The sequence below is a fragment of the Hemicordylus capensis genome, chromosome 15, assembly GCF_027244095.1.
Source record: "Hemicordylus capensis ecotype Gifberg chromosome 15, rHemCap1.1.pri, whole genome shotgun sequence".
In the NCBI taxonomy this organism is placed as follows: domain Eukaryota; kingdom Metazoa; phylum Chordata; class Lepidosauria; order Squamata; family Cordylidae; genus Hemicordylus; species Hemicordylus capensis.
Window position 1 is genome coordinate 20139399 of NC_069671.1, and position 22653 is coordinate 20162051.

The window sequence follows — 22653 nt, forward strand, 5'->3', positions numbered from 1 at the left end:
CTGGCTCACAAAGCTGTTTTCCTGCAAAATTCTCCTCCTCCTCCTCATGTTTCTCAACGACCTCTTTAGTGCATAAAATAAAACATAAAACTCATGGGCAAACATGAGCAGATGTTGCGATGTGACACATCAGCCTCAGCGCTCGTGGCTGAAATGTGCGCTTAAATACAACAATTACTAAGTCTCATGACTCAGCAAACTGGCAGCCAACAGACAACCCTGTTACAGGACCAATGTCAAGCAATCCTGTTACAAAACCCCAATGTTTGTGGATTTGGGGAAATGTGTATCTTGCTGTTGTTATACCGTCTTATTCGTCATCGTTGTCATCTTCCTCATCAATAATAAACAACTTCAGCAGGCGGCTTTTGAGTTCTCCCTTGCTGGAGAAAAATACGTGGCAAAGAGAGATACAGGCGTTTTCCGTTGTTCCTGGCATTCGCCTTTTGAACCCCACAGCACTGCCTGGCTGAGGCTTCTGCTTCATCGATTCAGCCGGTCGCTCGCGAACTGTAGAAGAAGAAGAGGAAGAAGGAAACAAGCATTCGGTCCATTCTCCTGTGATAGAGAGCAACCCAGGAAACAAATCTGTGATGACACAGCTACATGCATTTGTGAGCTTCATGGCCCTTGTAGGTCACTGGACAAATCTCTCCAAACTGAACTGTTGACAGTTCTTTGCAGGGTTCCCCACAGGAAACAGAAGGTTAATTGACCATTCCCCAAAACCATGAAGAGCTTTTGAAAATGTTAGTTTTAAATCATGGGGGCATAGCCTCCGAAGAGAAAAAAAGGAGCATGTGCAAGGACTTGTTTCTACCAATTACTGAAATGCCAAATTTTGGACAAGGAAGGTGAAAAACAATTGTTTAATTGGATTTCTGAGTCATGTCAAAATCAAGCAGAAACAACCTGAAAGTGGGGCATGTTTGGGACATGTAACATTGAGGCAACTGGTGATTCCCGTCGCTTCAAATGATAATAGTAAATAATTATATATATATTTGTAAATAGTAGTAGCCACCTCTCAATTGTGCAATTTGATGAATGCCTGTCAAAGAGAAATACGTATAAGGGTCCTCCCCGACTATACGAAACCTACAAATGGCAAACACAGAAAAGAAATCTGCCTACACATTAGCACAGAACATGATCAAAGAGCTCCACTTCTAACACCAGCAATGCTCTAAACAGAAAGTCGATTCCACAGCAACCTGCATCCAGAGGAGGTTTGCTATTTAAACAAGATGGTCACTCCTTAATAACAGTTTTTAAAAAACAAAAAGAACAACCCTACCCACAGACATGTATCTGCATGCCCACCCTGTAACGCAAACTACTGTGCTAAAGAGGCTCGAGGGAAAGCCATTTTTGACCTGGTGTTTGAAGACAAAGAATCTCACACTAACTTATCAATAGTCTGACGAGGGCAGGGCAATTAGGGGCGCCTGCTCACAAAAGCACCCAAGCAGGGGTGCAAAACAAACAGCAGAGATGATGGGAAACATCTGCCACATCTGGTGGAGAAAGGGCAGCTGGGCAGCTGGGGGCCTTGTGGTGAGCTTGCCTCCCTTCAGCGGAGGCTGCTGGGGAAATCACGCAGCCAGTGGCCTGCAGCCTCCCTAGACTTCGGTCCACAGGTGAAGAAAGCACAGGGGAGCAAGGAAGGCTGGCCCCAGCGGGGCTCCTCCCACAGAGGCTCTGCCATCATCACCCTTTATAGTATGGCGGGGAAGACCAGGGGGAAAGTCGAGCACTCCATTGGCACACCTGAGAGAGCTCTCTGGATTCCAGCCAACCTTAGGAAGTCCTTCTCATGAGTCACCTTAACAAGCAGCACCTATGCACCCTCTGTTCATGTTGCCCCTGCTAAAACCCTAGGCGTGTGGGTTTGATGACTTTTTTAAAAGGCAGGAATAGATTGAAGCTTCCTCAAAGTTTTGTTTTGGGGTGTGTGTGTGCGTGAGAGAGAGAGATTGATTTTGCAGGCTTCTTTGCTACCAGATATATGAGCATCCTCAAGTATTTCTTGGTAATGGTCCTGTGCTTGTGGAAACTCCCGGTCGCAGGAGATGTGTTCGGTCAGGGAGCTCGTTCAGGCAGGCTTTTAATTTTTAATAATATGAAGAAAATCCAAATTACAGATCTTGTTTCTTCCGCTACATTTACCAGATCATTGGGTGCGTTTTCTTCTGTTTATGCTTATTGTGTTTTTATTGTTCTGCTTTGAGAACTTTTTGATGAAAAGTATATTTATGATAATTATTTTTAAAAGATGGATAGACAGATACAACAATGGAAAGATAAAGCAATGTCTCCTTTGGGAATTTCAGATGGAGAATGAACTCATATGTATTTGTTTGTTGATAGGCTGCCTTTAGAGAACATGTAAAGATCTTCAGATGTTGGCATTTTAGAGACCTAGTCTTTGCACGGAACTGGTCAGGCACTAGGACCTCTCCTTTATTTCTCCTTCTCTTAGTGGCCAGGAAGGCCTGTTTGTCCGTTACTTCCCTGCATATAATCAGTGGTTGGGCCTATTGTAAAACTCAGATTCACCATCTGTATGCTCCCCAGTGACTAGACTTCTGCTAAAAGCCATATCCCTGTGGGATTAATTGGCAATTTCACACTAAACGATTTTAACTACAATTTGTTACACTGATAAGAGCATTAGAGGACACAAATTACAAGCATTTTTCGCGCATCAAGGGAAACAGGCTGGTCTTCTGAAACAGAATGCATTTAATTCTAGTTTGTGTCAATTTCAGCTTAGAAAGAAAACTACCAACAAACAAGATTTGGGAACATGAACTGGGGCTGGGGACCTTCCTGTAACCCAAATGGCCATTGGGCATCCCGAGGAAACAGGTTGCTTGCTTAGATGCGGGATGTCATTTCAGCAATACTGTTGAGCATCCTATACTGCTCCTGCTAGGGCTGTTTTGAGCTCCCCTGGGACTCTTGGGTGCATAGAGGGACATGGAGCCCTGTCCTACCCTCTGTCACACTGATGTCAAGCAAGCCGGGCTGTGCTGTCCTGCAGTGGAGTAGATGCTGCCTGGACAGGTGTGTTGCACAGCAGGAGTCACCATTGTTTGACCTCTGCTACGAGCAGGAATGCCTTAAGAAGGTCAGCCCAGTGAAAAGAATGATGCCTCCTCACTGGGACGGTGCTGTTGACACACCTTGTCTACCTTCATTGACAGGGAAGGGAGTTGGAAGGACTGGGGAGTTTGGCCCCAGTGCGGTGGGATCAGCAAGCACGACAGGGCGGGGGAGCCTTCTTGGAGCATCGATGTGCACACAACCTCCTCTGCACTGGTGCTTGGGATCGGGATCAGGGGGCCGGAGATTAACCACGGGCCACTGGGCAGGTCCGAGTGCTGGCTGTTTGCTGCTGCCTGGGACACACCCTCCCCCTCCCCCCCTTTAAAAATGGGGGGGCAGGAGGAGGAGGAGGACCTGGCGTGGCCACCTCACCTCGCCTCATGCAAGGTCCGCCCTGCGACTTGGGGGGCCGTTCTGCCCTTCAGCAAGTGTGTAGCCCCAAGAGGCTGCAGGGCTTCTGAGCTGGCACTCTTGTTGGGGGGCAGGCTGGTGAGCCGTGGAGACTCGGGGGGGGCACACACGTCCCAGCCCTCATCAGGGGCATGGGTGAGACGGCAGGAGGGGCTGCAAGAGGGCAGGGAAGGCCTCTCCCAATTAGGGCTCCTCCCGGGGTGTAGCTATACCTGAGGGGCTGGGCTCAAAGGAGGGGCCCCCTCTCCACCCCTCCCTGTTTTCTTCATTCTCTCCCTCACTCCGAGGGGCCGCTGGGGAGAGGGGTGAGCACGGGGCCCCTTGCCTAGCTAGGCCCCTGGCTCCTCCTTGGCCGGGCGAATCCCCCCCCTTGACTTGCCCCTGGAGAAGAGGCCCCCTTCCCTGCCCCTCAGGAGGAGAGCACGAGGCCTCCAGGTCAGGGCCAATGCCTGGGAAGAGCCGCTGCTGGCCCCCGCCCTGGGTGACCTGGCCAGGCCAGCTGTTTCTCCTCCGCCTAGCCTACCTCACAGGGTTGTTGTGAGGATAACATGGGGCAGGGGGCGGAGCAGCGCTGAGGGCACTGAACATAGACCCCCCCCCAACTCTGAGAGGTAATTAGGCCAAGAGGAGGAGGATCCCCTAACCCCTCCTGTGGCTTCGTGGCTCTGAAATGCAACGTCCATGGAGGAGATGCATGACGGATCAGGCCGAATGCAGCACCCGGGCCGAGCTGCCGCGGTCCCCCCCCGCCCCGCCCCCTGGGGTCCTCACAACAACCCTGCGAGGCAGACTGAGGACAGCCGCCGCCGGCGCGACGACGGGAGACATGGCGAAGGCAGTCCGCGCTGGCGCTGCCCCCCCCCCCGCCCCGAGTCGCCCCGGAGGAGGGCGGGGGAGGCAGCAGACGAGCGCCCGGCTTGGCGCGCCCTTTCCCGCCGCCCCAGGGCTGGGCAGGCGCGGCGGGCCCGGCGGCGGGCCAAGGAGGAGGGAGGCGGGCGGGCGGGCAGCCCAGGCGGGCAGGCGGGCGCGGCCGGTGGCTGCTGCTGCTGGAGCCGCTCTTTGCAACCCGGCGGCGGCGGCGGTGGCGGCTCCGGAGCCCGCTGCTGCTGCTGCCGGCCCGGGACCCGGCCGTGGGGAGGCGGCAGGGAGGGAGCCCCGCGGGTGAGTGCCCGACTGGGACCCACCCGCCGCCCCCTGCGCGCTCCCTGCCCCGAGGAGGAGCTGCCTTGCTGGCGGCTCCGCTCGCAGCAGCCGGCCTCCTCCCGCAAGAGCTCGCTCGCACGCCGAGAGCCTGCCCGGCCCCGAGCTGCAGCGCAGGCTCCTCGCGGGCAGGGACCTGGCGCTCCAGCCCGGCAGCCCCCAGGCTCTGCTGCCGCTGCTGCCTTTGGACTGCGGGGGCTGGCTGCGAGGTGTCCCCGGCCATCATCCCTCCAGGGCAGCAGCCCCCCCCCACTCGCCAGCCCCACTCCCCTGGCAGCAGCCGCGGGGCGGGGCGTGGGAGCCCCCTGCTGCGTGCCTTGCATCCCAGCCCTGGTCTGGGGGGGGGGCACTCGCTGCCTCCCCCCACCCCGGGAGCGGGGGGCAGAGTCTCCTTCGCAGGCACTCCCCCCCCCCCGCCCAGCTGCTCTGCGCCTGCCCCGGGACTGACGCTCCCCCCGGAGCGCCCCCTCCCCTCCCCTCCCTCCTCTGCGCATGCTCCAGGCTGGACAGCTCCTGAGAGGGAAATTTAAAAACGGTCCGCAGCAGCAGCCGAAGCAGCAGCAGCCTCGGCCGCCTCCGTCTCCGCGTGGCCCAGCCCGGCTGCAGGCAGAGGTGAGGCAGCGGCCCGGCGCGGCCTCCCCCGCCCCTCCAGGTACCCTCACCCCGCCCCGCCCCGGGTTGGGCGCCCGGGGCTGCTGGCTGCCTGGGGGAGCCCGGGCCTCTGCAACAGCCCGGCCAGGCAGGACCAGGCGGCGGCGGCGGCGGCGGCTGATGCTGGGGCGGGAGGCGAGCAGCAGCAGCAGCGGGGCGAGCTAGCGCGGCCCTCCGGGAGCCTGGAAGCAGCCCGCGGGTGTGCGTGTGGCCCCCGCCCGAGGCTGCCCCTCCGCCTCTGCTGGAGCTGATCCTGCGCGGGCGGGGGGGGGGTGCTGGGTCCAGCTGGGCTGCGTCAGGTTCCCATCACAGCTTCTTCTGTTTCGCTCAGACTCCCACTCAATGGGCTGTTGTTGAAACCAGCGATGCTTTCAGGCATTTTTAGCAAATGCTTGATTGTTTCCTGGCAATCACCCAGGCAGCCTTTTCTTTCCTTTTCCTTTCTCTCTCTTTCTTCTTCTTCTTCTTCTTCTTCTTCTTCTTTTTTGAAGCAGCAGCAGCATACCTTGGCTTCTCTAATTTCCCAGCCTCCATAAGTTTACTCCGAGGGCTTTTCCAAAGGGCTTTGCGTCTGGCAGGCAAATCTTGGGTTTGTCCAGAGTTGCCGCTCGGTGCGTCCCTCCCGGGAATAAGAGTCCCCGTTGCGTTCCGTGGGACCTCCTTCTGAGTAAATATGCCGAGGAGGTATTAAGAAAGAAAACGGACGTCAAGGTGTCTGCTTCACAGTTCCGCCGGCGAGACCGACTGGGCTCAATTTCAGTTGCTCTTTTCCCCAGCCTGGAATGTCCTTGAGAACATCCACTTGGAAACTGTGAATAGTCTTTTCTCCGTGAAACAAAATATTCCAGGTGCTCCATAATTTAGGCAACAATTCCTCTCTTCCTAAGAAATATGTATTGGGTGATGCCATCGAGCCTGTCAGCCTTTCAGACAGTGGGTGGGGTGGCTGAAGTGCTGCTGGATAGCTACTCCGTATCTATAGATACACCTGTAATTGTCTTCCCCTCTTTCTGCATAGGAAATGATAGAGAGCGACATTTCCTCCATAATGTCTGGCCTCCTTAGGAACGTGGGCCAGAGTCACCACCCTTCTCCACAGGAATACAGGTGAGCCTTTAATCCCCAAGGATGCATGTTGCAGGTGCTGCACCCAAAGATCCTAGAGATCATGACCCAGAAAGCTGCTTAGAAGTCAAGGCATCCGATACATATGGACTTTGTTTATATCACACTTCGACCTTGTTATTTTAGTTTGATTTCTTGTTTGGTTATTTGTTGTAAGTTAGGATTTGGGTGGAGACGCTGGGTTGTCTGGTGTAAACTAGTTGCTCCTTCTAAGGATTTCCTTATTACATTTGCATAACATTTTAGCTTGGCAGTGGTTGTGTGGGGCAGGTTGGACTGGGAGAGGGAGAGGGGGAGAGAGAGAGAGAGAGACCGCCCCCCCCCAATCCAGCCATCCAGTGAGTTTGAACTCGGGTCTCCTCACTTCTGGTCTGCCTTCCATAATGGCTGCTTGTGCGCAGTTATACGCGTAGATCTCTCAAAATCAGCACATGGCATTCTGGCAAACAGTTTGAAGCCGCTTTGGCCTGATCCAGCCAAATCGCTTGTGGCAAAAGCACAGAATCTTTCTGGGCTGTCTTTCTTCTAGACCTCAGGTGCTCATTTAAAATGGAATTCTTCAAAACTCTCATTTCAACTAGTATGAGGCACAGCAGTTAGGAAGTTGATCCCAGTTTTTAGAACCCTTTGAATATTTGGGAGGTGGTGGTTAAAGCCACCTAATGGCGCAGCGGGGAAATGACTTGACTAGCAAGCCAGAGGTTGCCGGTTCAAATCCCCGCTGGTATGTTTCCCAGACAATGGGAAACACCTCTATCTGGCAGCAGCAACGATATAGGAAGGTGCTGAAAGCCATCATCTCAGACTGCGTGGGAGAAGGCAATGGTAAACCCCTCCTGTATTCTGCAAAAAAAAAACCCCACAGGGCTCTGTAGTCACCAGGAGTCAAAACCGACTCCACGGCACATTTTACATTTAGTTAAAGTGTAAGAATTGCCATCTAGTTTCCAGATGCAGCAGGTTGGCTGTTTCTGGGGATTCACATACAGGGCATGAAGGTGGCAGTTTATTCCTGTCCTTTGTCCTTAGCATCTGGTTTTCAGAGGTAGATTGCCCCTGAATATGGGAGCTCCATTTAGCTGTCATGACTGGTTGTCACTGACAGACCCATCCTCCTTGCAACTCTCAACCCCTTTCTTAAAGCTATCCATGCTGTACATCCTGCAATAGTGAATTCCAGACGTCAGTCCCATTTTCATGTGGGAAAGGACTTCCTCCTGTCTGTCTTAAACCTGCAGCCAAGCAGCGTCAGGGTTCACCCCAACTTCTAGTAGGACAAAAGGAAGAACAAACCTTTTCCGCTCTCGCTACCTGTTGTATTCTGTCTAGCAGTCCTTTGTTTTGTTAATTAGAAGTTTTTCCCAGTGGGGATCCTGTAGAGAGTGTGGGGAGGGGAATCAGAAAGGAAAGGCGGTGGGTGGGAGAAAAATGGAATGTTTCTGAATAAAGCTTAGTAAACAAACATTAGATTGCTTTGTATTTATGAGGGAAGCAGCTATGAAACAGTTCCCTTCCTCGTTCTCTAAACCGCGGCCATGTCCTCACCATCCCCACGGAGTAATTAGTTTTTCTAAGAAGAAGACTGCTTTCTAAAATGTCCACGCACCACTCCAATTGCAAGAAGACAACTTTCAAATCATGCTTGCTTTATTTATTGATGCATGCATGAATGTATTTCTAAACACCCTCTTAGAAATCCCAGCGCCATCATTGCTATGCTTTGGGGAAACTTGTGTTGCATCTTCTCACATGGTTGACATTCCAGGCAATTCATGGAGTAATCTACTCACCACCACTTCAAAAAACAGCACAAGTTTTGTTTGTGAGGAGTGGGCCCTGTCCACTCCCCTCCCTTTCAAGTGGAGGGTGTTTCCACACTTTCCCTCCTTGGGCAGGTATGCTTTGAAGACTCTCTTTCTCTCACACTCTCCAACCCCTCTCTGCTCAACAAGTGGCTTGTTCTGCTCTCTGAAGCTGCTCTGGGAAAAGGTTTGTGAGACTATTTCTGTGGGGCTGTCCTAGCCACCTTGCCATTGTCTTGGTGTTTGCACAGAAGGGATTCCGTTAGTAAGCAAAAGCTATGGGTGCAAAACCTATATGTGCTTAATTGTATGTATGAAATTTTGGGGAAACTTTCTGGGGAGGGGAGAAGGGGCAGAATTTTTAATTCGCACAGTACAAGGCAAAAAAATACTTCTTAAATCACAGATATGAGACTTATATGGCTTTATGAAGAACTAAATTCAAAGTAAGCATGTTTAAGATTAGACCGTGTTGTAAATGAAAATCAAGAACACTCAAAAATCTGTCTAAACATTTTCCCCTGCAAGCAGAGCCTGCTTCCCAAAGTTGCTATTTATTTATTTTTAAACGAGTACCGACCATAATTTATCATTGCAAATATGTTTTCTAAACTGAACGGCATGCCTTCATTTTAAAGTGGTAAAACTGTATAAAAATCCAGACTGTACCCCCAAAGTGCATGGCAGCGTTTGTTCTACTTCATGAGAAAACACTTTGGATTATGTAAAAGAAAATCTTTCAGACTGACTGATTTTGAGAAGAGAAAAGACCTGTCAAATTCTATCAGGTCTGTTTACTCTCTTGCTGTCACCACAGTCCAAGGCGGGGACCTGCAGTCTTGAGTTCTCCATGGGGGGGCATGAAAGCCCCACAGAACGGGAAGTGGCCCCCAATTAGCAAGTGGGAGGCTGGAATTGTGCTGAGAATACTCTTCTGTCTCACATAGGCTATTTCTGTTGGGAAGCAGGACAGGGAAGAGGCTTCCTTTGAAAGTTAGAATGAACCCAAAACCAAAACCTGGTCTGGAAGGGAGACGGATCAAGGAGAGGTCCAAATGAAGGCCACACGGGTCCCTGGTTGTCAAAGGTGCAAGGCAAACTGCTTTCACAGCGTGACATCAAACAGATTGCTCCCAGCCGGGCAAGGGAGACCCATGTGCATGGGTGGTATCTGGATCCTATTGAACTGGTCCCATGGGTCTGTGGCTTGGGATGTGTGCCACCACCCAGGGACACTAACGGTTGCACATAACCAATTGCAAGTGACTATAGGAGGCTTGACTGGGAACTGAGGCCCCCTGATTTCCACAGCATGTGCTTGAGTGCCTGCATACACCCCCCTCCCCTTCCAGAGTCTCTCGTGTGCTGGAGTTTGGGGAGATGGGTGCTGCTTGCTTCCCCCACTTCTGGTTGGCAGCCGGGGCTCCCTAGAGAGACCTGCCTCAACTATGCTTTCCTTTGGAGCCTCCCTCTGTGTTTGAGATCCTCCCCATCCAAAGAAATAGGGAAGGACCAAAGAGCTAAAGCCTGAGCGACTGGCCGACGAGGAGACCAAGCTGACCTCCTTGAGCCGGAAGGGGAGACCGTCCAGTGAGGAAATGGGTTGACTCCTAAGAACAAGACCTGTCATCCGGTCAAGGACAGTGTATAGGGAGGGGGCACGATTGTGCCGAGAGGAGGCTGCCCAGTGCCCACCGTGACTCGGTTGGATTCACTGCACTGTCACGCTTCGCTCTGTGTGTGGAACGGGTGTGTTTAGACCCTTCATGTGCAGAGGTTGCAGCCGTGTCACTTGCCCTTAAAGGAGGCTTCCTATATCTCGGCATGTGCCCCTCGCACAGTGACTCCTGCAAAAACATGGGGGGGTGGGGGGCTTCGTTCTCTACGGGCAGCTCAGTCTTTTGCACTGTAGCAGTTCAGCTTTTGTGGGGCAGTCGTGCATTGAGCATCCATCCGTTCAGTTCAGAACCCGGTGCCTCGAGAGGAATGGAGAAACCTGGCCGTTTCTGTTCCCGGTTCCAGCCAGCCGAAGAGAAGGGCCCGGCTCTGGCCTCAGTGGCCATTAGAATAAAGTCTGCTAGAGAGGAGGGCAATTCGTGTCCCACAGAGGGGAATTTTCTGTTTGTCTTTGAAGCTTTGGCTAGTGATACTTGGTAGGCATAATCTGGGAAAGGTTAAGGCCACAAGAATAATGCAAACTTGGATACACAGTAAAGGTGAAGTGTGCCGTCGAGTCGCTGTTGACTCCTGGAGCCCACAAAGCCCTGTGGTTGTCTTTGGTAGAATACAGAAGGGGGTTGCCATTGCCATCTCCCGCGCAGTATGAGATGATGCCTCCCAGCATCATCCTACATCGCTGCTGCCCAATAGAGGTATTTCCCATTGTCTGGGAAACACACCAGCGGGGATTCGAACCGGCAACCTCTGGCTTGCTAGTCAAGTCATTTCCTGCTGCACCAATAGGTGGCTCTAGGATACACAGCACCTAGGCACAAGTTTGGAATCTGTGGAGAGCCTATGGGGTTAGTGCAGGGTTAAGGCTGTTGGACTACAACTCCCATCATCCCCAGCCATCGTGGCAGAAGGTGTTGGGAGTTATAGTCCCACAACACTTGGGACCCAAGTTTGAAAGCATGGAATTATGTCTGCATTACCCTCTTTTTTTCTGCGTGTGGCAGCCTCACAGAGACCCTTTGTGCATCCAGTAGCGAAGAATATATTCAGAGCCGCTGATCCAAAGTTAGAGTCAAGGGCTGGCTAATGTTTCAGGGTGCTGCTGTGTCAATGAGAAACTCTCCTAAGGAAAAATGTGAGATGTATTCTCCTTTATTATTACCACCTTTGAAAATAGCAGCATTCCCCTGATCCCCTCCTTTTCCCTTTCCAAAACTGTGGATAGCCCCTTTGAATGCTCCGGATAGAGCAGGACGCAAATCTGAAGTCAAAGGTCGGTTCTGTTTCTGACAAAGTGTCTGCCCTGCTGCTGCTGCCACTTTGTGAATCATTTCCTTCCAGGGGGTGAGATTTGCCCTCCGGTAACCTGACTAAAGCTCTGATTCTGTTGTTAGGATGGGTTTTGAAGGGCTAGAAATAGTTGGATTCCACCCCCTCCCTCTTCTTTTAGCAGCATTTCTATACATGCTGCCGCTTTTGACAGCTTTGGGAAGCACCAGCTGATTTCTGAAGAGCAGGGGAAAGAATTCGAAAGCATCACAGATGCAATTACAGAAACGTCTTAGTGGGCGGGGCGGGGGGGGTTAGTTCCTCTTGGAGGGTGCTAGAAAAATTCATGCAAAACTCCACAGCCCAAAGTGTAGGATGCAAAGCAGGGATTTGGGGATGGTGCAAGGGGGCCCCACGTAGCCATGAGGAACTCCTGGGGGCTTCTCTTCATAGACAGCCGGCCCCAGGCCAGGGGCTGTTTCCTTGGAGGTCCGCAAGTGGAGCTCCACTCCTACCTGGAATTCGCTGTGCCAATGACAAAACTGTCAGAATAAACCCCTCCCAGTCGTCTTATGAGGCTGAAATGAGACCTGAGATCTGTATCCCCCCAGTAGGGAGGAGAGCTGGGCTTGTGATAAAGTAAAGTTGTGCCCTTGAGTCGCTGTCAACTCCTGGCAACCACAGAACCCTGCGACTGTCTTTGGTAGAATACAGGAGGGGTTTCCCGCGCAGTATGAGCTGATGGTGCCTTTCAGCATCTTTCTAGATCGCTGCTTCCCAATAGACGTGTCTCCCATAGGCTGGGGAACATACCAGCAGGAATTTGAACCGGCGACCTCTTGCTCCCTAGGCAGGTTACTTCCCCACTGTGCCATTAGGTGGCTGGTCTTGTGGTAGCAAGCTTGACTTGTCCCCTCTGCTAAGCAGGGTCTGCCCTGGTGTGTATTTGGATGAGTGGCTGCATGGGAGCACTGCTGTAAGATCTCCCATCTCTTAGGACAGGGGTGCTAACAAACAAATAACAACAGCTGCAAACGGAGATCTTGACAGGCCCATCTGTGCAGTGGAAGCGACTTTCTCTGTTGCGCTTTTGGCAAAACCGAGCTTTAGGATTTGTAGCTTTCCCTTCTTTAAAGGGGAAGCCTAAACAGGTCTGAAATGCTCAGAGCGCATGTTTTGGGGGTGGCTATGCCTTTACAGGCCCTGTCCTCTCCCCCCAGGCCCCACTGCAGGGCTGTTGCCTGTGCCGCGGTTTCCAGCATGGAGAGGGCTTTGCTGCAGCCTTCTCAGGGGCAGAGGCTGAGAGGTCTTGTGGTCCGGCAGGGGCTTTGAGGAACAGAGGCAGCTGCCATTGGTCAGCCCATTGGTCCATCCAGCTCAGTATTGTTTGCACAGGCAGGCAGCGGCTTCTCCAAGGCTGCAGGCAGGAGTCTCTCTCAGCCCGATCTTGGAGATGCTGCCAGGGAGGGGACTTGGGACCTCAGATGCTCTTCCCAGAGCGGCGGCTCCATCCCTTCCAGTGCTCACACATCAAGTCTCCCATTCAAATGCAACCAGGGGCAGACCCTGCTTAGCTAAGGGGACCAGTCACGCTGGCTACCACCAGACCAGCTCTCCTCTCGTTTCTTCTGGCTTGTGGGCTGTTCAGATGTCCAGCAGCTTCTAAACTGAAGGGACCCCCCCACCCAAGTGGATTCGTGGGGAGGGGGGCGGGGTCTGCCGGCTCCAAGCTCATCAGCGGCCCAGGGGAGAGGCGGGCAGGCAGGAGGAGGTGTGCCTGCTGGGGCTCAAGTGGGCACCACTCCTGCCCTCCCAGAGGTGTCTTCGGTGTGCAGTGCAGGAGGGAGCGCATGTGGCTGCTCCCTTTCCTGACAGGAGGCGTGTGTGGCAGGGGGTTCTTCTGACCCTCCCCGCCCACCCGGCCCCGGGTTCATTTGTCCGGGGTGGGGGGGCTGCCCACAGGCGCAGCAGATGGCACGGGCTGAGTGTCTCCTCCTGTCATTCAGGCCGATGAATGGGAAGTCTGCAAGAGGGGCAAAGAGGAGGGGAGAGCGGAGACAATGAAGCAGGAATCCCCCAGACAAAGGGGCCAGCCACGTGCCGGTGGCCAACAGTCGCACAGGCCACACAATGACTGATCCTCGGCTTACGGTGCTTGCAGGGCCAGCTGCTGCCAACGACCAGGGGTTTCAAACCACTTGATGCTCTGGTTTACTTACAGTCTGGCCAATGGCAGGGTGGAGAGCGGGGTCAGCTGATGGGCCTGCAAAGCCCCGGAGAGTTGTGGCCATGGCAATGTCAATTATGGCACCATAAATGCATTGGGGGGGGGAGTTGTGGGGCAGAGGGGGGCAACCTCTGGCCAGCAGGCAATGGGGGGCTTCTTTCCTCATGGTGAGGACGGAGTCTTCGTGCACTTTTTAAAGCCTCGGAAGACTGGGCAAAGTTTTGCTGTCTAAGGAAGCTGGAGAGAGCCGTGTGGGGAAGGGCTTGGCTCGGGCAGGCTGGTGTGTGGATTGCAGCAGCCCCTCCTGTAGAAAACTGCCCCCTGCGTAGCGCACAAAGGAAACCCAACTTCCCGTTGGTTCCAAAGGTTTGCTTGTCTCAACTGCCAGGCTCCAGGGGGACTCCCCAGCTGACAGGCGCTTGAGGGCTGGAGCGTCTCCCTTGGCCTCGGGGCGCCCCAGTTCTGGGGGCTCAGCTGGATCCTCAGGGTGACCCCTGGCAGTTTGCCTGCATGTCCCTCAGAGTAATGCTGAACTTACGCTTGGTGCAAACGCTGCACACTGTAGCTGCGAAGAAGCAGCACACTTTTTGGGGTAAGAGGACAGAGAAGTTGGCATGCCAGCAGCTCTGCGCGCAAGAAGACCCTTGCTTCTGTGGGATGCTGCTGCTGCTGCTGCTGCTGGAAGAGACTAGGGCTCTAGCTCTGTCCTTTGGGAGATTGTGCACCAGGGAGGGGTACACTCATCCCTCCCTTCCAGGGGCGAAGCTAGGGGAGAGGGGGCCGTGTTCATCCCTCTCTGGCGGCCCCCGAGTGAGGGAGGTAATGAAGTAAATAGGGAGGGGTGGAGCTGGGGCCCCCTCAGGACCTGGGGGCCCGGATTCTTTGAACCCTTTCGCTCAATTCTAGCTGCACCCCTGCTCCCTTCCTGTGCAAGCGAGAGATGTGTTTTCGCTCGTTTCCTTGGCGGTAAACTAATACCGAGCAGAATTAGGACCTGCGTTCAGCAGCAAAGGGTGTGGCAATGGGGAACACCGCACAGCTGCTCATGCCTTACCTCACCACCATCAAGCTTGCATCCCTGGACTCTCTGTTAAGGTCACTGTTCCCCTCCACAGACTCTTGGCTTCTGACCCTTCGCAGTTGAGTGAAGACGACCTCCCCAGCGACTTACAGTCCCTCTCATGGCTGACATCCGTTGATGTCCCTCGGCTGCAGCAGATGGCCAGTGAAAGGATGGATTTTGGCATCACTTCCCAGAATGCAATGCTGCAACAGACTGGTAGGTAACTCCCCGAGACAGTAGGGATTTTGTTTTCCTCTTTGGATGCCACCTCTTTCCTGCTTGCTATACTATGCATGCTGTTAACTTTAGTTCAGTTTGCTTGCTCCAGCTCAGTATATTGCCGTATTTCGAGGCCTTCTGATGAACCGTTAAAAACACCCCACACAGATGCAGAATGTCTGTATTTGCTTTTACTTGAAACATAGGAAGCTGCCATCTACTGAGTCAGACCCTTGGTCCATCTAGCTCAGTATTGTCTTCACAGACTAGCAGCGGCTTCTCTAAGTTTGCACTCAGGAGTCTCTCTCCGCCCTCTCTTGGAGATGCTGCTGCCAGGGAGGGAACTGGGAACCTAGATGCTCTTCCCAGAGTGGCTCCATCCCCTGACTGAGGGGAATATTTCACAGGGCTCACACTTCTAGTCTCCCATTCATATGCAACCAGGACAGACCTTGCTTAGCTAAGGGGACACGTCCTGCTTCTTTCCTCCCACAAGACCGGCTCTCGCAATGAGCTGGTTCTGAAGCATGCACATTCGGTACCTGGTGGGAACAATAACCTGATAACTATATTGTGTGTCCGTTTTTGGTGAACAGGTTCCATGGCAGGGAATATGCACCACCCCTCAGCGGCTCCCGGCACAATGATTCACATCCAGGCCGGTCTGCCTCAGGGCATTCTGGGGCTGAACGCAGTTTCATCACATGGAGCCAATGTAAGAAGGCCCTTCCCCTCCAGCGTGTGGGCCTTGCCTCCGTGGCAAAAGGGCAAGGGTCTGGGACGGTCCAACTGACGCTTCTGTTTTCCCTCCTTTGGCACCAGATCAGCCAGTATGTGGTCAGCGGGCAGCTGTCTCCCAGCCTGCAGCCCCAGCAGGCCCCCCTCTTCCCTCCTCCCCCTCGCCACACGCAGCAGGTGTTCACCATCACCCACAACGCACAACAGGTACCATTTCCTGCTTCAGAGATCGATGGTCAGAAGCACCGTGCAGGTTAAGGGGCTGTCAAGCAGATGTCAGAGATTGTTCTCTTAGGAGTCTACAATTTCGAGTTGCCAAACTGCTTGGGGAGTGGAGGGAGGGCGGCGTGTTGGCGATGGTACAGGCACTAGCCAATAGATACCTACTGGCAGGTGGCTTTTTCACCATTCATGCTGACCACCACTACAAATCTGCAAAACTAGACTTATATGCCGTCACCATGATTCTGAAGAAAGAAGCGTTCTCTCCCGTTGGGTGCCTAGAGAGTTCATGTCTGTGTCTTCTTTCTCGCCCCCTGCTCCCTGCTTGGTGCTCAGTGTTCCCCAGCGACAATATACAGTGCCTCCTACGGAGCGCAGCCTCCTTACTCCCAGCCCCGCCTTGCTCCCCACGCTGCCCAAGACCTGCACGCCAAACACTACCCGAAGCCCATCTACTCCTACAGGTGAGTGGGCAGATCAATCCACACTGATGATCTGCTCAAAAGTCGGTTTGGTCCTTGTTTTGTTTTTAAAGGGTTAATGGACTTTTAAAAGACAAACTGCCCCCCCCCCCGGGCCAAGAGGGAAGGGGTGGGTGTCCTGATTGTCCCAAGGGCCATCCAACCAGTTTTGGGGACAGCTGAGACCCAAGAAGGGAGGAGGAGGGGAGGGGGCTTCCTTCTTGACCACTGACCGGCTCTGCTAGTCTGTTAAAAAAAGGAAGGCAGGAAAAGACACACACAAAGAGGGAGGAATAGTGCCGAGGAGAACAGCTCCCATGGGTGGAAGAAAAGGGCAAACAGCCCTTGGAGGAGGACTAGGGATGTCTCTGCCGTTCCCACCCTGCCCGCAGCTGCTTGATTGCCATGGCCCTGAAGAACAGCAAGACCGGCAGCCTCCCCGTGAGCGAGATCTACAGCTTCATGAAGGAACACTTCCCCTACTTCAAGGTGAGGAGAGCTGCTGGGACCCTGCCAGGAGCGAAGGGAGAAGGGGGCCCCGGGTGGGTGTCCACCCCTGCCTCCAGTGGCCCCTCGGAGTGAGGGAAATCATGAAGGAAATAGGATAATCGGGAGGGATGGAGCTGGGGGCCCCCCAGGAGCTGCTCCTCCCCCCCAGCTTCTTTGAACCTCTTTGCTAAGTTATACCTACACCCTGGGCGGGGGGGGGGAGGAGGCTCTTCCTGCCCTCTTTTCCTGCCCCCTCAGGGTGTGCTGGCTTAAGCCTTGCCATGCTCCTGACCTCCCCCACCCCACTCCAGGCCTTGCAAGGATCCCCCTGTTCTTGTAGGAAACCCCAGTCGTGCTGCTGAAGTTAAACTCGTAGCTAATGCTTCTGTCTCGTCTAGCTCCGAGGGCAGAGATTGCACACACAGTCTCGGCCCATTTCTGCGCCTCGACAGAATTATATCCTTGACATGTATGTGGTTGTTTTGCCCTAGAATTTGGAATCTCCGCACCCCCGCCATGCACACAGAACGGGGCGGGCGGGCGGGCTGGCTTTCCAGTTTCCCTCCAGATGTGCCCTTCTTTCTCCCTTCCAGACAGCTCCTGACGGCTGGAAGAACTCCGTCCGCCACAACCTGTCCCTGAACAAGTGCTTTGAGAAGGTGGAGAACAAGATGAGCGGCACCTCGCGCAAGGGCTGTCTGTGGGCCCTCAACCCCGCCAAGATAGACAAGATGGAGGAGGAGATGCAGAAGTGGAAGAGGAAAGACCTGGCCGCCATCCACAGGAGCATGGCCAACCCAGGTAGGCAGGCAGGCAGGCGCCTGGGCAGACACTCCGGTGGGGGCCAAGTGTGACATTTCTCCAGTGAGGAGGGAAGGCTAGGACTGAGTGGCCCTTCTTGGGGCATCCTGTGCCACACAAGTCAAACTGGACGGGTAGCTGCATTTATGCTCTGGGTAGGGTGGAAGCTGCCTTCTCTAGAGAGAGCCAGCGTGGTGTCGTGGCTGGAGTGCCGGACTAGGACCAAGGAGACCCGAGTTCAAATCCCCATTCAGCCATGAGACTTGCTGGGTGACTCTGGGCCAGTCCCTTATCTCTCAGCCTGACCTACTTCACAGGGTTGTTGTGAGGAGAAACGTAACTATGTAGTACTTCAGTATGTAGTACTCTCTGTGTGTGTGTGTGTGTGTGTGTGTATATATATATATTCTGACTCAGTCAGAGGCAGCTTCCTTAGACAGACAGTTTAGCATTTCGGCTACTGCAGTGTCCTCCACTGTAAGCCCCCGGGGGGGGCAGTGGTGGCCCCCTTCAGCCCTCAGTGCAGCAGCCTCTCCAATTGCCCCTTGGGCCTTTGGGAAGCTTTGGCTGAAGCTGAGTATTCTGTACACTTCCGCTGGCACCCTGTGGAGCGTAGGCAACCACCCGACCCCTCCGACCCCTCCCTCTGTCCCGCACTGGGGGCCTCCTTTTGAGGGAAGCGGCAGAGCCCTCCGGAGCCCCTGCCCCATCCAGGGAGGCAGCGTGCACCAAGTGGTCCCTCCCAGCGCTTCCCTCCTGGAGCTCCTGGGAGAGGGCTCTGTCCCTCTGAATGGGGCCTCTTCATGGGCTGGGCAAAGCCCTGTGCCGAGGGCAGCACGCTGGCCAATGGCTCTCCCGGCGGTGGCTCTTTGCCAGAGTGGGCCCCGCTTCGAAAGCAATGGCGGCCACTCGGCTGCTGGTCCCAGGGCCACCTTGCCGCCCTGTTTGGGATCATGTCTTTCTTAGCTTGGCAACGGGATAGAATGCTTGAGCGGGGCGGGGGGGGGCGGGCTCCGTCCCCGAGAGGCTTTTCTCGGCCTCGGCAAGTCAAGCCTGCACCGAGAACCGTTTCCCGTTTGCAGAAGAGCTGGACAAGCTGATCACCGACCGGCCGGAGACCTGCAGGAGGCCCAGCAAGGCGGCAGAGGCCGAAAGCCACTCGCTGAGCCACGTGGCGGCCGCCCAGGGCCGCATGGCGCAGCGGCAGCCCCAGCCCGTCATGACGCTGTCCCTGCAGCCCCTGCCGCGGCACCCCCATCTCCAGGCACAAGCCTGCATGGCCCCCGAGTCGCCGGCTCCCGCCCAGACCCCTCCTCTCCACGCCCTGCGCAAGGTCAGCCAGAGCCCCCTCCCGCAGCACCCGGTACGGCGGGCGCCCGACTTCTTCAGCCTGACGACTGACATGAGCACGGAAGTGGATGCTCTGGACCCCAGCATCATGGACTTCGCTCTGCAAGGTGAGGAGGCGGCCACATGACACAGAGTCAGACCCAAGAGGTGGGCGGAGGCGCCGTCTCTGGGCAGGGAATCTGAGGGCGTGTGGGGCTTTCTGGACAGGTCTCGTTCATAGCTGGAACAGAGGAAGCTGCCATCGACTGGGTCAGACCCTTGGTCCATCTCTCTCAGTATTGTCTTCACAGACTGGCAGCGGCTTCTCCAAGGTGGCAGGCAGGAGTCTCTCTGCCAGCCCTATCTCGTTGGAGATGCTGCCAGGGAGGGGACTGGGAACCTTCAGCTCTTCCAAGAGCGGCTCCATCATCCCCCGAGGGGAATCTCTGACAGTGCTGACACTCCTAGTCTCCCATTCCTATGCAACCAGGGCGGACCCTGCTTAGCTGAGGGGACCAGTCCGGCTGGCTCCCACCAGACCAGCTCTCTTCTCAACTGGTGTGCGAGCTTCCTCATTGCTCCCAGTCCTGATTAAACCCTCCCACAGGGTCACTACGGAAAGCACACTGCTAAGTGTGCTTCAATACTTCCTGTGTTGTGACACCCCCATCCCTGCGCTGACAGCAAGGGGCCGTCCACATTTCTGAGGCCGCCTTTCAGGTTTTATCTTTGCATTATATAGTGCTACCACGTTGCATGTGCGTCACAAAAAAGTAGCTGTACTTTCCCGTTTGGGATTCTGGGGCTCGTTTTCAACACGATCCCGCCAAGCCAAAACATTTTACTCCTGTTGTAGCGTGTGATCTGGGAAGTGTCGTGGGCCTTTTCTCTGGCTCAGCGTGGCAATGTTTGTGGTGCCGTGAGAGGCTCTAGGAGCTTTCCAATTATAAATAAATGGGTATAAATGTGGTGTGCAGCCTGTGTGTGGGTGGAGGTTGGTTTGATGCATTCAGAAGCATCCACACAAGCATTCGCTGCAAGGAAATCGCCACGCGGTGCTGGGAAAACAGTCTCCTTATTTGTTGTAAGAGCTGCCCTTGCATTCTTGCTAAAAGTAAATTCTGTGTCTGGGAATGGGAAGCGGTTGGGTTTAAGTCCCATACAGGCACACTCTGGGGATGGCCAAGGATCACTCCGATGCAGTTGGCCAGCCTCTGCACAGTTATTGAGAATAAGCCCTTTGTGCGGGCTGAATTTCGGGTCCTCTTCTTTTTCGCCTGAAGCAGCGAAGAGTAACAACCAGCCCACACTCAAGACCAGGAGGGCTGCTCCGGTGGTAGCAAGCATGACTTGCGCCCTTAGCTAAGCAGGGTCCGCCCTGGGTCTGACTCAGTCTACGGCAGCTTCCTATGTTCCTGTCCACCCATAAAATAGAGTCTCTGGGGAGGGGGCCCAGCTGGCCAAGGCAGTTCAGCCGACACATTTCACGTGGTGAGTGGAGGGTGAGGCGATGAGCTGTGATTTGGGTAGCCAATGAGAGGCCTGTGGCTGAGCAAGATCTGCTCCCAAGAAGCGAGACCCAGCTGTCCCCTGCTGGAAACAGGACTAGATGAACTTCTGACTGGGCCAGCAAGGCTCCTGCGTTCATTTTATCCTTGGGGGCCCATCTACACTTCCATCCTTGTTTTCTCGCCGTTTTCAAGGGAACCTCTGGGATGAGATGAAAGACGAAAGCTTCAGCCTTGAGACCCTGGGGGCCTTCAGCAACTCCCCGCTCCCCCTCTCCGACTGCGACCTCGCCCCAGCTGGCCTCACGCCCGTCTCCAGCAGCAGCGACCTCTCCTCCTTCTCCGACTTGCAGGTGACGGGCCTCTACACCACCTACACCACGCTGGACCCCATTGCCTCAGCACAGTACATCCACACCCCAGGGAACAAGCCCATTGCCCTGCTCTGAGGGCTGGACTCCCCTCTGCCCCCCTCCCGCCCCCCCTCCTCTTCCGGCTCCTACTGCGCTTGTCAGCCTGCCGGTGCCTTCTCGGTGCTGCCCTTAAACGGAGGCAGCCAAGAACTTTGCGGACTTCTCTTCCTCTTCTCTCCTCAGCCGGATCAAGCAAGGCATTGGGGCAAGATGCCATTGTGTGGTGCTGAGGAGGACACTACATGAAGGGATTCTAGTGAGCAGCGGCTCTTGCAAAAACCTCCAGAGGCCTGCTTGGAAAGGGAGAGTCCTAAAAACCCGATGCCAGGGACCGCACCAATCCTGTGTGCAGAAGGCGGGGTGGCTGGCTGCTTCCTCCGGAGCTTGTCAAGGGCTCCCCCAAATGACTCGTGTTTCCTCCCTGAGCTCCTTAACCTCGGCCAGCAGTGGCTGCACGCTGAAGAATCCAATGCAAGGTGGCCCTGCGGTCTTCTGGGCAAGGGATACTTTGTGCCTGAGACAGGCTTGCTGCTGCCTCCCTGAAGCATTTCCCGGCCCCTCATGAGAGCACGGACCCCCCACCCACCCACCCCCACCCGCCCGAGGCGTGCATCCAGGTGGCCAACTAATTCTGATGGTGCGTTGCAGCCGCCCTTGGCATGTATTGACTGACTTCGGGCAAGGACGGGAGAGGCTTCCGAAGGGACGCAAAGCCTGCAGCCAGAGAACTGCCTGGGGAAGTCCAAGCGAGATGCCACCTGCCACCACCACCCCTCGAGGCCCCCCCCCCCCCGCTGCAGGGAGCTGCCACTGTTGGCGGAATGCCTCTCTCGGGGTCTAGATGCTGAGCCAAGGATCCCCTCTGGGGTGGTTTTGCCTCTGTCTCCCTTGCCCCAATTCTGTCTCCTCAAGCCCCTGCTTTTCAGGCTACTGCCTGTTTTGTGTCCCACCCTGTCATGCTTTACTAGCACTCACACCCCTCCTGCTTGAAAGCACTGTGAAATTTCTTCTCTCTGTGATTTCTGCCTCCGTTCCCTGTCTTCTCCATTGTCCCTTTGTTCTCGGTTCCTCCTTCTTGGTCCATTGCCAATTCCACACCTGGCCCTTCATCTCTCTCGCCTCTGAGCTCCCTATCAGCTGTCCCTACCTCCTGTGTCCTCTGCTATTCCTTGTGGAAGATTGTAATCCCAGCCAAACGGACAATGTCCACTTCCCTCACAGAAGTTGGCTTAGAGGGCCTTTAGCTTCCAGAGACGTAACATTCAGGGCCAGCATGGTGGGCGGGGGGGGGGGGGGGCAATGAAAGAGAGGCCTTTTATATCAAGGGAGGGAAAGGACTGGTCCCATGATGGATCACAAATTAAATGATGAACTTTACACTGGGTAGAATGTTAGGATTAACACCTTTATCTTAGACTGTAAACAAAGGGGGGAGTTTAGGATTGATTCTCTAGGCTCTTGTATAGCATTTCTTAATTCTTGTGCTAGGCAGTATTACTGTTTGTAAATTTTTATTTATATTTATTTTTATGAAGACAATTGTGTACTGAGCACTGACTATTTTTTAAACCTTGCAGTCACTATTTTGTATTAATTTAATTATTCAGAACCACAGCAAAACAGCATAAATTTTAGAACTGCGACACTTGGGATGTCTGTTATTTTTTAACCTGAACTTTTAAAAAATAAGCACTTTGGGTACTTAGCGATAACATTTTATGTGCGAGACCAAATATTGTTAAACTTCCCTACAACTTACAGAAAACTGCTCTCTTAGGGGGTGGGGCGGGTTTGTATATTTATTTGGGTTTGTATATTTATTTGGAAGTACTTCCCAAGGTGCTCCGTGGGGTTGTCTCCCTGGTAGCTAGGCACGGGACTGAAGCCTTTGTTTCTAATACAATAATTGAAAGGGCCACTAGCAGGAATGTTCACTCTTC

General features: G+C 54.3%; 1 protein-coding gene across 4 annotated transcripts; it reads left to right on the forward strand.

Annotated features, from left to right (window-relative positions):
* Nucleotides 1-4563: 4563 nt before the first annotated feature.
* FOXN4 (forkhead box N4) lies at nucleotides 4564-22356 on the forward strand. 4 transcript variants are annotated; one of them, XM_053279996.1, is made up of 10 exons: nucleotides 4564-4683; nucleotides 6392-6480; nucleotides 14586-14749; nucleotides 15349-15467; nucleotides 15575-15697; nucleotides 16049-16176; nucleotides 16566-16662; nucleotides 17256-17463; nucleotides 18546-18920; nucleotides 20496-22356. In XM_053279996.1, the coding sequence occupies exons 2-10, from the start codon at nucleotides 6395-6397 to the stop codon at nucleotides 20747-20749; spliced, it is 1554 nt and encodes a 517-aa protein (XP_053135971.1). In that variant the 5' UTR covers nucleotides 4564-4683; nucleotides 6392-6394; the 3' UTR covers nucleotides 20750-22356. The 4 variants fall into 4 exon arrangements, with proteins under 4 accessions (XP_053135971.1, XP_053135972.1, XP_053135973.1 ...); XM_053279997.1 differs by lacking the exon at nucleotides 4564-4683 and adding an exon at nucleotides 5255-5334; XM_053279998.1 differs by lacking the exon at nucleotides 4564-4683 and having other exon boundaries at nucleotides 5522-6480; nucleotides 20496-20653; nucleotides 20897-22356.
* The last annotated feature ends 297 nt before the right edge of the window (nucleotides 22357-22653 follow it).

Bases quoted from the DNA above. Each gene is read 5' to 3' on its own strand.
- FOXN4 (XM_053279996.1), top strand. From the start codon at position 6,395: ATGATAGAGAGCGACATTTCCTCCATAATGTCTGGCCTCCTTAGGAAC. The intron at 6,481-14,585 runs GTGAGCCTTTAA...TCCCCTCCACAG, and splicing joins CCTTCTCCACAGGAATACAG to ACTCTTGGCTTCTGACCCTT. The intron at 17,464-18,545 runs GTAGGCAGGCAG...TCCCGTTTGCAG, and splicing joins CAGGAGCATGGCCAACCCAG to AAGAGCTGGACAAGCTGATC.